This window comes from Vicugna pacos, chromosome 18 (assembly GCF_048564905.1).
Source record: "Vicugna pacos chromosome 18, VicPac4, whole genome shotgun sequence".
In the NCBI taxonomy this organism is placed as follows: Eukaryota; Metazoa; Chordata; class Mammalia; order Artiodactyla; family Camelidae; genus Vicugna; species Vicugna pacos.
The window spans coordinates 29,159,849-29,176,225 of NC_133004.1; the positions used below are offsets into that span (position 1 = coordinate 29,159,849).

At 41.8% G+C, this 16,377-nt stretch overlaps 1 protein-coding gene across 3 annotated transcripts in view; it reads right to left on the minus strand.

Annotated features, from left to right (window-relative positions):
- Positions 1-16,377, minus strand: part of COG7 (component of oligomeric golgi complex 7) — a 58,909-nt gene that overhangs the window by 25,508 nt on the left and 17,024 nt on the right. For all 3 annotated transcript variants that reach the window (XM_006201201.4, XM_031687513.2, XM_072942785.1), the window contains exons 6-9: positions 16,019-16,141; positions 6,876-7,074; positions 5,485-5,612; positions 4,369-4,523 (exon numbers count right to left, since the gene is read on the minus strand). In XM_006201201.4, the coding sequence (XP_006201263.2) occupies positions 4,369-4,523; positions 5,485-5,612; positions 6,876-7,074; positions 16,019-16,141 (605 nt within the window). The remainder of the gene's footprint in view (positions 1-4,368; positions 4,524-5,484; positions 5,613-6,875; positions 7,075-16,018; positions 16,142-16,377) is intronic.

Consider the following 16,377-nt stretch of genomic DNA (forward strand, 5'->3'; position numbering starts at 1 on the left):
TAAAATGGACTTGATGATGTCTTGTGCATTGCCTCACATAGCTGTCATGATGACAAAATAAAGTAAATGAAATAATACACACGAAAGTTCCCTAAAGAGTATAAAATGAAAGCTGATGTGCCGTGGTATTGTTTTCAAGGATGTACAGTGGTCCCTTAGCATCTGTGAGGGGCTGATTTCAGGACACCCTTTTCTCCCTCCCCTGCGGCCAAGGTTATCAAAATCTGTGGATGCTCAAGTTCTTTATATACAAATGGCACAGTATTTACGTATAACCTATGAACATCCTCCCATGTACTTTAAATCATCTCTGGATGATTTATAATACCTAATACAATGCAAATGCTATGTAAATGGTTGCCAGCATGCGGCAAACTCAAGTTTTGCTTTGTGGAACTTTCTGGAATTTTTTTTTCTTGAATATTTTCGATCCATGGTTGGTTGACTCAGCAGATGTGGAAACTTGGATACAGAGGGCCAACTGTATAGTTCCTGGAACATGAATGCACGAGCACATGTCCTTGGGAGAGGGTGGCAAGGACAGAGGTGGGTGGTCATGTGCTCTAGAGGCCAAGAGGCTCCCTAAAACCCATGACACTGGCACACATGCCAAGTCTCACCTCTCGCCCTGCCCAAACCATGAGCCATAGTGAGGACAGTGGAATGTGATGACCAGGGCGCAGCCAAGCAGAGTGAGTCTGAGTGGTGCCGAGAAAGGCCACCCAAAGGAGCAGGCGGAGGGACGTGCTGCAGTCCGCTCCGCCGAGGGCAGACGCTGCTGCTGCTCCCCCCCTGCAGGCCTTAAGCTTTAAAGTTGACAAGCTACACAGCCAAAATGCCACCAAGGCGCCCTCCCTTCGCACCTAGAGAGGTGACAGCTTTCCTGGGGAATCAGTCCCTGGGGAACTCCAGGACACACTGGCAGGGGACTGCTGAGGAACACAATTGTGGTTTAGCTGTAGAAAGGTACATAGCTGTGTCACCACCCTGCAACCATGACAAAGACGAGACGATGTATCCACCATCCAACGCTGCACGTGCTCTGCAGAAGCCCCTGCGACAGAGTCCCCGGGACGGTGAGCAGGCCGCAGAGCACCGGCGGGGGCGGGGGGGACTGTTCAACTACAGTGTGGCTGGCATGTGACGTGTGTATCACATCATGTCTTTATCATGTTTGTCCCCAAACCTTCCAATTCTCTCTCACAATAAAGTGTCTCTACCACGTGAGACCCGCTGCGTTAGGTGCTTTAATTACATGCTTTTACTCGATACCCACATCCACCATGGTCAGGAGATACTGTCACCAGCAGTTCACCCAAATAAAAGACACTGAGACTCAAAGAGGGGCACTAACCCATCCCAAGACCCCAGCTGGTAAGTGGCAGAGGCAGGATCTGAGCTAGAGGGGCTCTGACTCCTGGCCCAGGCTCCCGTCACAGCCGTGAAGCCCTTCACTCTGACACCTTGGCTGCGCTGTGCTCTGTGGCTCCACCCACTTCCAGTTAGGTCAGCCTCCTCCTGTCCCCTCTGCATCCTCCACCCTCCTCCCCCTGTCTTCCTGAACGCCATCCGCGAAGCCTCCCCACTCCTGAGCGAGGTCCCACTTGAACCCTGTGCGATTTAGCATCACCCTGATTTCCCTCGACTAGTTTTATAAACATCAGCTGTTTTGGTAGCTTCCTGATCTACCTTCCCTTTCAGGGAGGGTGATCTGGTTTCACCAAATACCCTTCTGCACAGTTTGAATTTTTAATGTCTTTTTTAATTGCTTTTTAAAACTAAGTAATTAAAGCAACCAAAGGACTAAAAGTGAAAAAAAACAGACAAGAGCTGGGAGGTGCAGGGACCAGGGAGAGGATCAGCCTCGAGGAAGCTCAGCTCCTCACTTTTCAGAGCTGGGAGTCAAGACATAGCAGTGAAATGTGATAAACAAAGATCTTCTTTAAAGTCTAGAAAGAAGAATGAGAAGACTAAAAGCAAAATGTTTAAAACCTGTGACTCCTGAGGAGGACTAAGGAGGGGAGGGAGAAAGATTTTCACTTTTTTATACCTTTTCATATTAAAAAAAAAATTGGGGGGCGGTTATGACTCAGTGGTAGAGTGTATGCTTAGCATGCATGAGGTCCTGGGTTCAATCCCCAGTACCTCCAATTAAAAAATAAATAAATAAATAAATAAATAAATAAACAAACAAACACACCCTCTGAAAAAAAAGAAAAAAGAAAAAAAAAGTAATGAGATTTAAAAAGATATAATTCCTAAAAGCACTACTTTTGTTATTTTATAATAAAATTTTTAGATCTCAAAAAAAAAATTCTTTTCCATCCACAAAATCCTGGTTGGTGGCAGAGAGAAGGAGGTAAATTTTATTTGATTAAACTCACTGCTGCTCTTTCTTTCTGTGGGAACGCATCCAGGTGCATCTGGCCCCCTCTTCATCTGCGAGCAGAGCCCGCGTTCTCGGCAACCCTGATGCCTTCACGTGAGCTGCCCTTGGAAGGTGCAGGCTGCCCATGGCAGGGACCAAGAGCACTGGGTCCAAGGACCCTCAGAGCTCACTGGGCCATGCTCAGTATTTCTGGAATGACAAGAGCTCCCTAAACCCACGACAGCAAAAGAGCATTCCGTTCAATATGAGGAATTTCTTGAGACTCAGGGCAACTTCATCCTAGAACACGATCTCTTGGAGAGCCTAAGAATGTATTTGTCTATAAGCTAGAGACAAGCATCTAACCTCCCGAGGGCTGTTACACCTCAGATGCACAGGTCAGAGAATCCAGCCTTATGGTGATTTCTTTCTTTTTCTTTTTTCTAAGTAAATTTTGGTTTTCCCTTCTTTCTTTCTTCTAACTGCTTTATTGCAGTATAATTCACATACCACACAATTCAAGGGCTTTTAGTGTAGTCACAGAGTTATGCGGCCAGCCCCACAATCAACTTGAGAACAATTTTCACCATCCCAAAAAGAGACCCAATAACTTTCAGCAATCATCCCCTGTGTCCACCAACTGCTCCCCTGTCCCCAGCCCTACGCAACCCCCAATCTGTTTTCTGTCTCTATAGATTTGCCTGTTCTGGACATTTCGTACAGATGGAATCACATAACATGTGGTCTTTTGTGACTGGCTTCTTTCACCTTAGCAAGATTTTTTTTTTATTTTATATTTTTAATTGCACAAGAAATATGTGAACTTATGCTCCTTTTTAAAAAAAATCAGAAAATAATAAATAAACTAAATCCCCTATGACCACCACCTTAATCCCTCCCCATCTCCCCAGAGAAAACCGGTGTTTTGAGTCCGCTGAGTAACCTTCCACATCAGGCCTCAGCAAACTTCCCCTGTTAAGGTCCAGATATTTTAGGCTTTGAGAGTCACAAGCTCTCTGTCCTAACTGCTCACCTCTACCTTCATAGTGAGGAGCCGCAGGCCACAGGTGAGTGAGTGGTCACGGGGGCGCTCCAATAAAACTTTAACAAAACCAGACGGCAGGCCAGACTTGGTTTATGAGCTACAGCCTGCTGACCCCTATTCCGTAGGAATACACAATGAGATTTAAAGTATCAAAAAAGGCACTCTTGGTTTTTTGTAAATGAAGTTTTACTGGAACAGCTACGTCCATTCATGTTATGAGTTGTCTAGGCTGCTTTCACGCTCCGAAGGCAGTACGCTGTCCATCTCTACTGACCGTAAGGCCCTCAAAGCCTAAAATAGTTACCGTCTGGCCCCTGGTAGAAAAAGTTTGCTGAACCCTGCTACAGAAAATACACTCTACTTTTTGTACGTTCTCTTCACTTATTGGGTGAAATTCTATATACTATTCTGCAACTTGTTATTCACTCAACAGTATACTCAGAGATTTGCCCATATCGTTCTGTGTAGATCGAATTAACACCTTAGCTGCCACATAGGGAACTCCCATTGTAGGAATATACCGTATCTTATTTAGCCATTTCCAAGCTGATGGACATTCAGGCTGCCTCAAATGCTCCACCATTACAAACACTGGTGCAATGAACATCCTTAAAAATCCCCCCTTGATATATAAAATAGATAAACAACAAGTTTATACTCTATAGCACAGGGAACTATATTCAACATCTTGTAGTAACTTATGGTGAAAAAGAGTATGAAAACGAATATATGTGTGATCATTTATGACTGAAGAATTATGCTGCACACCAGAAACATTGTACACAGCATTGCAAACTGACTATACTTAAATAAAAAAAAAATATATATATATATATATACAGGTGCAAGGGCCTCTCCAGGGTTCATAGCAGGAATACAGGACATACACATTTTTAACTGGGAGAGACATTGCTTTCCAATGAGGCTGGCCCTGACCCCAGTGCCTGAGTCTTACTTGGCAAAGAGGGATTTCAGAGCTGTCAGCAGGCCACAGGTCCCCAGACCATTAGTGAATCGGATGCATCTGTCAACAGCTGCAGACGCCAGGCCAAAGAGCTTGTTCACAGAGTGGCTCAGCTCCTGCACACAGTCAATGACTTCGCCGTGTTCCTGGTCAGCAAACAGAGACAAAAAAAAAAGCTGCCTCAGACTGAAAAACAAATGAATAGACAACATTAAGATGGAGGGGGGGCTTCAAATCTCCTCATTCATAGTAAAATCACTGAATAGGGCTGTGAGAAATGCAGTCCCAGACTGTGACAGCCGTTTAAGAGCCTGACCTAGGGAAGAAGGGTCTCAGTGGCCAGTGAGAGCCCAGAAATTAACTCCTGGCCAAAAAGCATCATCAAATCCTTACAGTCATCTTTATTTTTTTTTAAATCCCTTTCCCCCTTTCCTGCGATTAAGATGGCATCTTTCCCTGTGGCTCTCAAGCTGGGATTTGAATTCTCCGTATCACACACGCCAAAAGAATGTAGTGAGAGGAAAATGCTTCCTTCGGGGGCAAGAATGTAACTGAAGCGGAACAGACTTTCTAAGTGTGTTCCTAGAAAACGGAAAAATGGCAGGAGGCAGCAGATTTTAACTACCGTGGGATCTACTCTTAAATGTCAACTTAACATCATGCGAGACAGCCTTAATATCTGCGATGGACATGAACTCTGTTCCCCTCTGGTGCCCACCTGGTGAACCCGGCCCTAGAGCACCGTCCAGGGACACACAGCTCCTGGGTCTGTTTGCATACCTGCCTTTTAAACAAAAGACTGCGTAACAACAAATGACCGAATCAGGGAGATGATCAACTTACTCCTGAGAAGGTTTAAGCCTCTCGTTTTGCTAGACCATTCGTTATTGGGGACTTTACATAAAAAACTGGTAGCGTATCTGTGGTCTCATTTTACATTTGGACTACAAGGGCCCAGGAAGCTCTCAGAGCCCACTTTTTGCACACCTGTTCCTACTCTGCGTTCCTGACGGCACCTCACACCTTCTGCAGTGCGTCCCACCCCCAACCCGACGCCTGGCAAACAGAATGATTCCTCAGTGGCCACTGCCAGCATTGTGACATTACCAACGGCACTGCACTGATCTGGATCAGGAGGTTGCTCTCTTCCATGTCACCATACTTCAGCTGGTAGGGTTTGTACGGACCGTACACAGCATCCACCAGTTCCATGACTTTCACCAGGTTGTGCTCATCTTCAGGGAATCAGAAGTTAAAAGCAAGAATGAACAAAGAAGTGGAAATTAACTGCTGAGAAACAAGAGGTGAAAGGAATGCCACTGGAACTTTTCCTATTTCATCTTAGGGGTGACCACATTCTGTTCATTTGCTTCCATCATTCACGGAAGCTGCAACCATCATGTCAGTAAAATTTTCTGACACATTTACACTTTGTGTAGTATTTGCCGAAAGCAGTATTAAAGATACCAGCTCCCTTAATCCTACAACCCGTCAGAGTCAAGAATCTCTTCTTCAATAATGTCCATCACCAGTGGGAGGAAGGCAGCCTGCTCCTGGCCGTCCCTTCCTTCCACTCTGCTCCCGCAGGAAGCAGGGCCTCAACATTCTTTAGCCTCTGGGACAAGAGCACCCACATCCACTGCGCCTCTCCCACAGCCGAGACCTGGCCAGTGAGTGTGCCAAAAACACCTATGAATCACCAGGAACTCGAACAATAAACACACTCCCTGGAATGTCCGAGGTAATTATACATGAATGTAATTAAGGAGAATAACTACTAAATAAACCAAGTTAGTGACACACAGCAGCCGAACGGCAGAAGCAGGCCTTCCTGAAGCGACTTCCTGATTTGACAGCAGCCTTTGTCACGAGGTCTGTATGACTTAAAAGTTTATGATGCTTTTAACGTGGATGGGAAACAGCTTGGGGAAACGTGGAACACACACTGTTTGCCCAAATGGGAGTGAGGAGTGCTTCGCTCTCAGACGGCAGCTGGGGAAGGCCCATTTTCCCTGTAGCCACTCTGGGACCTAACACAGCATCCCTGCCCTGAAAACCCTGCTGCTGTCCTATCAAAAAACTCCCTCTAATCCATTTGCTCTCTTAAACCTACTTTTTAGGTTGAACTGTCTGAGGTTCTGTGATGCTGTGAAAGGGAAAGTCTGCTACCCTTCCAATGCAACTTGCTGCCAACTTGCTGCCACGAATGTCTGCCTGCCTCTTGTACGTCCTAAGCCCCTGCAGAAGTGTCTGTCACTTCCCCAGAGTGCGTGAAGCACCCAGGCTGCACTGGAGCTAGGTAAATATATTAAGCACAATTATTTCCACAATGGCAATGTTTTCATGGAAAAGGTTTCCATATCTGTTGAGAAGGAAAACAGTGAACCCTTCCATTTCTGTAAAATCAGTCACCTGGAAAGGCAAACAAACCCAGGCCCCAGAAGCTTCGAAAAGAGCGAGTGAAGACAAGCCAGGGAGCTGGCGGGAGGAATGCTTACGTGGGTGGGGGAGCAGTGCCATCTCCAGCCCCTTGGCAAAGTGGGCGGTGGCGCCGTAGAACTCCAGCAGCCTGACGAGCTCCAGCTCGGGCCCGGCCCGCTCCACGCCCGAGCTCAGGCAGACGGGCAGAGAGGGCACCAAGGCCCCCAGGGTCTGAATCAGCAGCACAGTCACCACCTCGTGGGGGTTCTTGAAAACCTGCAGGGAGAGGAAGAGGCATCGGCGCTAGCGCAGGGGGGCATACCTTCTAAAGAAGCGGGCTCCGGGATCGCTCAAAGGAACCCCCTCCGAGAGCTGAAAAGTGGGCTGTCAAGTCAAGAGCTGTAAGCCCCAAGCTTTCCTCACCACCAGCGCGAACAGGCTCAGAGAGCCAAGTAAACCACCAAGACTTGCACTTTGTCCAAAAAATTGGCTACTTCGTGTCTATCAGAGGCCCCAAGTGCCTATTTTTAAATCTATCACGTATAGTAGCTAGATGGTCACCAAAACTTGGCTAGAGAGAAGACGAAATGCAGAAGTTGGGAGGGTGTGGATTGTGGGGGGACAAATGGAATTAAAGATGAGCACTTCACAGAATCGGCTGGAGGACATTTAAGCACATTTACAGACTAGCCTGCAGCCACCAATCCCCTTGCCACAGACTTTCAGTAAGATGGATTTATCTGTTTTTCTGAGGACCACCAGGAATAGCACATCCAGAGCCTTTTAGAGCTCACATTCACTTAGTCATTAAGAGATGTTTTTCCCATTTTATATAAACAGATCTCTTAGATAAAACTTGAAAAGTGCACACAGTACATTTAGGGGATTCTTGCAAGCCCAGTGTTGATTAAATAGCTTTTTTATTATAATGTAACTTAAATATGTACAAACATGAAACAAGGTAAAAGACTGTTCTTATGTAACACTAAGGCCAAAAGAAGTGTAAGTTTAAAAATTATAAAATCCATAAATTCAAAGTTTGATTAGAAAATATCTTGAGATGAATGAAAATGAAAAAGGGATACAGAAAAAGCAGTGCAAAGGGGGAAATTTATAGCTGCAAACGCATATATTAAATACGCAGAAACCTTTCAACAATAACCTAACTGTACACAGTAAGGAACTAGAAAAAGAAGAAACTAAACCTAAAGCTAGCAGAAAAAAAGGTTACAATAAAGATTAGAGCAGAAGTAAATGAAATAGAAAACAGAAAATCAATAAAGAAAATCAACAAAACTAGAAGTTGGTTTGTTCAAAAGATTAACAAAACTGACAAACCTTTTGCCTAGATTGACTTAAAAAAAAAGAGAGAAAGAGAGAAGACTCATATTACTAAGATCAGATATGAAAGTGGGGACATACTATCAATTTTACAGAAATAAAAAGGAAGATAAGAGAATATTATGAATAGCTGTATGCTAAAAAAGTGGATAACCTAGATGACATAGACAAAAATTCCTGGACATACGACTCACTAAAACTGACTCAAGAGGAAACAGAAAACGTGAATAGATCATTCTAGGAAGGAAACTGAATCAGCACTCCCTTAGGAAAGACGAAGATGTTCTACTGCTTCTAAACTGCCTCTCTCATCAATAGTATGATCTGACTGCCTCCGCACAGGTTCCTCTGGGTTCAGAACGCCGGCCCTTCCCCACGGTGTGTGATGAGGATTCTCACACTGCCCCATCTCTATTCAAACTACAAACGACTGAGGAAACACCAAGTTGGCGAAGGCATTCGACAGGACTCATGTGACACCGGCACTTCCATCATCTAAGTATTAAGTTCGTCTCTTTCTCTCTTCATTGGCCCCCAGCAGAACACGGGGTACCAATGTGACTATTGACACAAATGCACCCACTGAAGTTGCACAGCAGCAACTGGTTATGAGGTGGTCAAGGTACACGATCCAAAATGCACTTACATTTTTTTTTCTTAGATTATTACCGAAGTCGAAAACAAAATTTTGAAATTCTCATAGAGAATTCACAAAACATCAGTGAACACCAGTTTAGTTTAATGAACATCACTGCTGGAGTCTGAGAGAAAGAAACAGAGAAAATTCGAACCTAACCCAATAAATACCAACGTGACCAATTTAGCTTTCCTGAGCAACAGCTTCCAGCCCTCTGCTGGATGTCACCATTAAGCTGAGCCACTTTCACTTGGAATTTAAAAATGTCCCAAATTGGCATTCATTATTTTCCTGCTGACCTGCCCAGGCCTGTTTGTCTCAGCTTCCTCTTATTTCTGTCAGGAGCATCTGCATCTAACTACGAAAAAAGCCTCCCTTTTGACTTTCCTTTCTTTCGGTCCCTTTATCAGTTACCAGGTCCTCACATCTGTTCTTCTCTGTTTTCTTTTTCAGTTTTATTAGGTAGAACTGTTACAATTCGACTGCACATATACAATGTATTGCATGTAAATACATATACACAATACACTGCACATATTTTAAAATTTACATATATGTACTATTCATTGTTTCTTTTTTATTATATTTATTTTTTAACTTTTTTATTGAGTTATAGTCATTTAACAATGTTGTGTCATATTATTCATTGTTTCTAAGAACGTTTAGAGCTTTAGCTTTTTAGACTTATATAGTTATCAATGGAATAAAGCCAACCACAAAATAAGAATTAATTCAAAAAGATACATACACTCTGCTATTAACAGCAACATTATTTATCATTGCCAAGATATAGAAGCATCCTAAGTGCACATCAATAGATGAATGGTTAAAAAAGATGCAGCATATAAACATAATGGAATACAACTCACCCATAAGAAAGAAGGCTATTTTGCCATTTGTGGCCCTTCATTTTTTTTTTCACTTCAAAAATCAGAATTTTATAACTGGCATAAACATTCCCATTGCATCAAAAACAACAAAAAAAAACCTAGAAATAAACTTAACCAAGGAGGTTAAGTATACTCTGAAAACTGTAAAACACTGAAGAAGGAAACTGAAGATGATACAAAGAAATGGAGATATCTTGTGCTTTTCGATTGGAAGATTCAATGTTATCGAAATGGCTGTACTACCCAAAGCAATCTACAGATCCAATGCAACCCCCGTCAAAATACATTTTTCACAAAACTAAAACAAACAATAATTGTTCATTTTTTAACTGGATGCCTTTTGCCATGTTACTCTCACCATCCTAGACAAAGCTGCCTGCCTGTCTTTAAATCTTTCCTCATCAATTCACCACTTCACCTACTCACCACCAACAAATTTAGTATTATTAAGTGCTATTTTAGAATTTTTCTTACATTTTAAATGTTTCAGTATTGCAAGATTCAACAATTAACATTTTGCCACAATTGCTTTATTTTCATTTCTCTCTAAACCGGTGGAAAGGTAATCACAGATATCATGACATGTCACCCCTAAATATCTCAGCATGTATCTCTTAAGAATAAGGCCATCTCTTCTATCACAGTACCACAACTAATCATACTTGATGTAATCCTTTTTACCTGCTATGGTCCATGTTCAAATTTCCTCAACTGTCCCTTTAATGTTTGTGATAGCTTTTTTGGTCATCATGCAGAATCCAATCCAGGATCATGAAATGATATTTAGTTGTCATTTTCTTGTCCCCTTTAATCTAAATAATTCCCTGCCTGTTTCCTCTTCTATGATATTGATATTTTTGAAGAGTCTAGGACAGTTGTTTCCAAAAACAGTCTCTAATTTGGATTTGTCCACATGTTTCCTCATGAGAGCATTAGGGCTAAGACTTTTTGGCAGGGGAACTACATAGGTGACGTTCTGACACCAAAATCACTCTTAAAACAGGAATGTCATCATTCTCCCACACTGCTCCAGATGCTCGCTATCTTCTAGAGAAAGCCAAACCCCCGTCTTGAATTCAGTGTTCCTCCACTGTATGTTCCCATCCCTCCACACAATGTTGCACCAATACAAACCCTCCTCTGTCTCCATCCAATGTATTCTCCTCATGATTCCCAAACATAAGAGAACCACAGAGACCTGTAGATATCACCCAGTCCAACTTCCTGATTGGACAAAGAAACATTTTACTACAAGAAAGGAAGGGACCAAAGGAGGAAAATGAAAACTATTCTTGTCTAGAAAAAGAAATCCTGACTCCTCTCCTTGTACAGTGAGAAAGGACTGGACAATAAGTGACTACTTCACTCATCTCCCACGTAAACGACCTGAGGCGTTGGAGGAACAGACTAGACGACTCTACACCAAAGAGTTCTAACTGGTTGGTCAGCTGGAACTGTCGACTATAAACTTCATAGTTCCAGCTGACCAACCAACAGGTCCCGTATACTCAAAGGTGTCCCCTTTCCCTTAAAGTGAGCTGGCAGAAGGGAAATGCTCTGGTCTTTGGCCAAAGAACAACCAAAAAGTTCAGACTGTAAGACCAAACTCAACAACTAGGGCCACAGAATTAACTTAAACAGCCCACGCAGAAACAATCTGAGCCTACCTCAGACTGTACACAAAAATTAATTCAAGATGGATCATAGAACTAAATGTAAAACCTAAACAAGCTTCTAGAAGAAAACAAGGGAACCCTCCTACACTGTTGGTGGGAATGTAAACTGGTGCGGCCAATATGGAAAACAGGATGAAAGCTCCTTAAAAAACTAAAAATAGAACAAAAAAAGAGCAAAAAACTAAAAACAGAGTTACCATATGACCCAGCAATTCCACTCCTGGGCATATATCTAGAGGAAACTCTAATTTGAAAAGACACATGCACCCCAATGTTCATAGCAACACTACTTACAATAGCCAAGACATGGAAGCAACCTAAATGTCCATCAACAGATGAATGAATAAAGAAGATGTGGTGTATATACACAGTGGAATACTTCTCAGTCATAAAAAAGAATGAAATGCCATTTGCAGCAACATGGATGGACCTAGAGACTGTCATACTAAGTGAAGTCAGTCAGAGAAAGGCAAATACCATATGATATCCCTTTTATGTAGAATCTAAAAAAAAGGACACAAATGAACTTATTTATGAAATAGAAATAAGACTCACCTAGAAAACAAATTTATGGTTACCAAAGGGGAAAAAAAATTCTAATATGAAAATATCTTATAGTAACTTGTGGTGAAAAAGAATATGAAAGCAAATATATGTATGTGCATGTATGACTGAAACATTATGCTGTACACCAGAAATTGACACAACACTGTAAAATGACTATACTTCAGTAAAAATATATTTTAAAAAATTTAAATACCAAAGGGGAAAGGGGATGGGAAGGGATAAATTAGGAGATTGAGATTAGCGGATACAAACTACTCTATACAAAATAAACAACAAGGTCCTACTGTATAGCATAGGGAACTACACTCAATATCCTGTAATAAACTATAATGGAAAAAAAGAAAAGGTACACATATATGTATGACTGAATCACTTTGCTGTACACCAGAAACTAACACAATATTGTAAATCAACTATACTTCAATAAAATTTTTTAAATTTTAAACACATATAGGTATATGTATATTTATTGCACAAAAACAGATTGTACTCTGCTTTTCTTCTTTCAAAACTACATTGTGAACATCTTTCCATGTCAGACAAAGCATTACTTTTAAAGGCTAACCCCCCTACAGAAAATCAAGAGTAATACTTCTGCTCAAGCCACAGGCTGAAAGGAAATATCTACAAAACATACCTGATAAAGGACTTATATCTGGAATATATAAAGAACTTCTACAATTCAATACTAACAAAGCAAATAATGCAATTTTTAAAAATGGACAGAAGACGTGAACAGACGCTTCACAAGGAAGAAACACAAATGACCAATAAGCACAGGAAAAGATGTTCAGCATCCTTAGTCATCAGGGAAATGCAAATTAAAAAGTTAGATACCACAACACATCCACCAGAATGGCTAAGATTACGAAGACTGGCAACACCTCATGTTAGCAAGGATGTGGGGCAATCAGAACTCTGACACACTTGTGCTGTGGGAATGCAAAAAGCACAACCACTTGGGAAAAGTGCCAACTTCTTATAAATCTAAATACGGACCTACTCTGTAATCCAGCAATTCCACTCCCACGTCTTTACCCAAGAGATATGAACCTGTGTTGTGCACAGGAAGACTTAACAGAGCAATGTTTAGAGCAGCTTTATTTATGATTGCACCAAATTGGAAATAGCCCAAGTATCTATAAATAAGAGACTGAATAAATAAAAGTGTGGTATGTTCAGACCATGAATGTAAGAATGTTCAGTGATAAAAAGGAACAAACTACTGAAACAGATAACAACATGAATAAATCTCTGAAACCATGCTGAAGGAAAGAAGCCTCACCAAAAGAACATACACTGTATGATTTCACTTACTTGAAATTCCAAAATGAGCTAAATTAATTTACGGTGTGGGAAAACAATCAGAACGGTGGTTGCCTTCAGGGATGCTGGTACAAAGACTGACTGGGAAGTAACACAAGAGAACTTCCTAGGGTGACAGTCATGTTCTGCATCTTGGTAGGAGATTAGGTGAAATTGTATTTGTCAAAACTAATCAAGTGGCATATTTAAGATCATTGTATTCCACAATTTTATCTTTAAAAAAACCCAGTAAACAAATATTAAACTCTAGTTAAGAATATGTATACCCTGAAGTGAATGACATTTGCAACTTACTTTGAAATGAATCAAAAAATGAGATGGGTCAATGAACAGATAGATGGACCAATTTGTAATAAAGCAAATATAGCAAAATGTTCATGGTAGAACACAGGAGGTGAGTACATGGGTGCTCACTGTACAATTCTTTCAAATTTCTTCTGTGTTAGAAATTTTTCATATTAAAATACTGGGGGGTAAAAAAGAATAAAATAATGCCATTAGGAGCAACATGGATGGACCTGGAGATCATACTGAGTGAAGTTAAGCCAGAAAGAGAAGGTAAAATACCACATGATATCACTCATATGTGGAATCTTTTAGGACACAAATGAACTTATTTACAAAACAGAGAGACTCTCAGACACAGAAAACAAATTTATGGTTACCAGTGGGGAAAGGGGGTGGGGAGGGATAAATTGGGAGTTCAGGATTTGTAGATACGAACTACTATATATAAAATAGATAAACAACAACATCCTACTGTACAGCACAGGGAACTGTATTCCATATCTTGTAATAACCTATAATGAAAAAGAACATGAAAAGGAATATGAATCTTTATGCTGTACTCCAGAAATTAGCACAACATTGTAAACTGACTATACCTCAATTTAAAAAATACATATGCCGTTGCTGGAAAGACCAGACGAAGTGGCTCTCAAAAAATCCTTACTTACTGATTTTGTTTCATTTGATGATTCAAGAGCTAATTTGACACAGACTATTATTTCATCCTATTACTGCAAGTATCATAATGACCACCTTAACAAAATATTCTAGATAAATGGTTGATAAGTGACTGGAAAATCATGTTCGATAATTGAATATTGAAATTTTCCACAAAATTAAGTGTGTCTTTGTAGGAGGAAGAGGAGCTTAGAAACAGAATTTAAGCTATTTTGGATAATGGCTTTCCAGCTATACACCTGAACAGTCTCCAGGATAATTATCAAATTAACTGATTGATTTGATGCTAGCATGTATTCCCCGCCTTGTGCATTTCAAAAATACCTATGTCCACAGAGTTTTACAACTACGAGTGTTGTAGGACCAGCTTTGATACGGGTCAAGGTATTTGAAATGTTTATTAAACTAGTTTGTATTCAGTTTCTTTCAAAATGTCAGTGACTGTGGAAAGAAGTAAAAAAGACCTAACTGTTGGTGCTTTCTCTTTTCCCACCGATTTGTACCTAAGAATAAATTTCAGAGATAAATATATATATGAATAAAAATTAAAATATATATATACACACACACATATATAGAGGGGAAAAAAATCTTCACAGACACATTTACCCTGGCACCTTCGGTTTTCGTCTGCACTATACTGAGCTTCCAGAGAGGATGGTCACCTACCATGCTCACATTCTCAAAAGAAAATTGGCCACGGGACAAAAGTATAAATCAGCATAAATTTATGCCTTACAAAATTTGGGACGAGGCCCAAATAGAAGTGTGAGAAGTCTGTATCTTCTTCTGAGATGACGAAGGGCATCTGCACATGTGGCCGTGAACTGGTTTCATCCTCATGATACAAGCAGTGGACCAGGCAAGGTCACAGCAATGAGTGGGGATGGGCAGGGTCACTGAAAATGGATGATTATATAAAAACTGTGAAACTTCTACAGGAGGTTGTTTTCCATTTTGTTTGTTTGTTTGTTCATTTTTTGTTTTTGTTTTTTTAAGTCTGAATGAGGCTAGTTCAGGACAAAGAAATGAGGATGGAGAAGAGTCTTTCAACCAGCTTGAGTGACATGGCCCTGTAGGAGGAATTCTCTCCAACCACAGTCGAGTTCATTCCAGCAAACAACTGACAAATATTTGAATCGATTCACAACTAATTTTGAAGAAAATATAATAAGCCACACCATACACAGGCCTAGCTAGTCTTCCTCAGACACAGACAGCCTTTTTCCCCTTTTAAAAAGAGCATCTACCACATCTTAAGACAAGGAACAAAGGTTCAGAACTTCATGGCTGAAAATGCCTTGAGACTTTGAGAGAGTAAGTGATGGAAAGTTCCGGAAAGTAAATGAAATGAAGTTCCTCTGTCTCACCTCTCCCCTACGTCAGAGGGTGCCCTTTCAAGTTATACCCTTCCTCTCATTCTTGGTGTATTGCAAGAACAAGGGAAACTAACTTTAAGCCAGGTAATTTCACCCGAAGATAAAAACAATCTTGGTCACTCAAGCACCACCTGACTGAGGGCCTCCTGCTTTTAGATCAGAAGATGGTGTTCCCCAGGAGCTCCATGGGCCCTCCTGCAGAACCACAAGCAACACTGTCCCGTCAGGTTCCACTTAAGATACCAAGAAGAGTGGTAACAACAGTTTGAATGGAGACCTAGAGCTTTTTCTGCCTTGGGTCTCCGAGCTTATCTTCCACCCCCCTTGGTGATGGCAGCAGATGGGGAGGGCTCCTCGAGCTGTGCTCTGCAGTCGGGCATCGCCCTTTCCCTCGGCACCGCAGGCTTTGTTCTCCCTAGACCCCCAAAGAGCTGTTACCTGCGTGGCCCACTGGATCTGTGTGTGCCAAGCGCCGAGCAAGGCATCGTAGAGGCCAGTGAGCTGCCGGTCCAGGGGGAGGTCGGTCTGGCACAGCTCCTGCCAGGCTGCTAAAAGCTGCACCTGCAGAGGCAGAACAAAGGTGGCCTTGCTGGGTGGGCCAAGACACGCTGCCTGCTAAACCCGCCCTGCCGTCCTACCGAGGCAAGCGGTTTACCCCTGCCTACTCGCCCGAGCAGTCAGGTACAAATTGATGTCCACTCGCTTCAAAAAAAAATGGCAGAAAAAAAAAGTTTTTACAGTCACCTGCTCTGATCATCATCCAGAGCTGGAATCTGCTGTCCTCTAAGTGACCCTTC